The sequence below is a fragment of the Myotis brandtii genome, unplaced genomic scaffold (assembly GCF_000412655.1).
Source record: "Myotis brandtii unplaced genomic scaffold, ASM41265v1 scaffold986, whole genome shotgun sequence".
In the NCBI taxonomy this organism is placed as follows: domain Eukaryota; kingdom Metazoa; phylum Chordata; class Mammalia; order Chiroptera; family Vespertilionidae; genus Myotis; species Myotis brandtii.
In genome coordinates this window covers 3084026-3085587 of record NW_005372102.1, presented here as the reverse complement: position 1 = coordinate 3085587, position 1562 = coordinate 3084026, and the positions used below count along the sequence as shown (strand labels likewise).

The 1562-nt window shown below is 68.6% G+C and overlaps 1 protein-coding gene across 1 annotated transcript in view; it reads right to left on the bottom strand.

The window, feature by feature from the left end:
• Window positions 1-14: 14 nt before the first annotated feature.
• Window positions 15-1562, bottom strand: part of CPLX1 (complexin 1) — an 18521-nt gene continuing 16973 nt past the window's right edge. The window contains exon 3 of the mRNA XM_005886447.2: window positions 15-249. Within this exon, the coding sequence (XP_005886509.1) occupies window positions 52-249 (198 nt within the window). The 3' untranslated portion in view covers window positions 15-51. The remainder of the gene's footprint in view (window positions 250-1562) is intronic.

Here is a 1562-nt window from a genome sequence, read left to right as displayed (position 1 = left end):
GCTCCCTGCGGGGCCTGGGAAGAGGGGAGGGGGCTGGGGGGGGCGCGGGCGTTACTTCTTGAACATGTCCTGCAGCGGCCCGGGCAGGTACTTGATGACCGTGTCCAGGATGCTCTCGTCCTCCTCCTCGGGCTCATCCCCGCAGCCCGGCGGGATGGCCTTCTTGGGCCGCGTCAGGCTGCCCTCCGCGTTGGCCTCCATGGCGGCCTGGGCCTCGGCCTCCCGCTCCTCCTTCTTCTTGATGCCGTACTGTGGGGACAGGGGCGTCAGGGCGTCAGGGGTCCCGCCAGGCCTCCCCCCGACCCAGGTCTCCCCGTGTGGTGGTTGAATGGTGCTCCTGCCAAAATCCATGTCCCCGGGACCTCAGACCGGGACCCGATTGGGGAACCGGGCCTTTGCAGGTGCAGCCAAGGTGAAGCCAGAAACCCGGCAGCCCTGGTCCCAGTCCAGAGGCTCCTTATGAGACGAGGAAGGCGCAGAGGAGAAAGCCACGAAGGCGGAGAGGCTGGGAGAGATGCTGCCACAGGCCCAGGACACCCAGGGCTGCCCAGGGCGGGAAGGTCTCCCCTACGAGTTCAAGGGAGCACAGCTGGCCTGCAGGCTCCAGGACGAGAACGGGTTCTAGGAGAGGAATGCACCCCCAGCTGGACCCATCGCCCCCGCCCCCCTAGGAGCACTGGCCAGGGGAGGAGGCTGTGGTCCGGCCTTAGGGCTGGTGGGAGCCGGGCAGGGCCATGCTGGTCCTCCATGGACTAAGCTCAGGACCCACCGAGGCTGGGGGAGGGGTGCCCCTGGGTCACAAGTTCTAAAGAGGGATGATGGGGAGAGGGTGTGGGGGTCAGTGATTGGCAGGCTGCAGGGCCTGCTGAGGGGGGGTTCTGCTCCGGTGGGGGGGACCCCCTTCCCGCTTCTCTCTCTTCACTAGCTCCTCCCCAAAACCTGGCTCTCCAGCCCTTCCCTCTGCTTCAGGGGGGCTGACTGTGCCCGCCCCCTGCTGGGGGCACCTCAGCTCCCTCTCCCTGCGGCGCATGGGGTGGCTTCAGGCAGGGGAGGCAGGGCCACCCTCTGCAGGGGGCCCAGGAGAGGCAGCCACGCGCTGGCTCTGGGTTCAGTGACCAGCACAGCCAGGGCGCCTGAGGGCTGCCTACACCTCGGCAGGGTTCCTGTGCGGCTCCTCGCCCCTCTGAGCCCCGACCCCAGAGACCACTGGGAGGGTCTCTCTCTCTCTCAAGGGGCAGTGGGCACCCGAGAATGTCTGGAGCAGCAGGCACATTGCCCCGAGCACTGACGGGGGGTCAGCAGACGCAGAGGCGACACTCTGGGCAGCCCAGGCTCTCCCCCAGGACGGGTGCAGCGAGCATGGGCTCCTCCTGGGTCTCTGCTCTGGGACGACCTCCCCAGGGAGCAGGGAGCAAGGAGCGGGGAGAGGAGAGGCAGCCCCAGGGCCCGGGGACTGTGGGGGGGGGGCCGCCTGCGGGGGCCTGTGGAGCAGAGTGTGGGGGAGAGACGCCCCAGAAACTAGGTCAGACAAGCGCTTCCCTCCAGCCCAGGGCAGGGAGCCC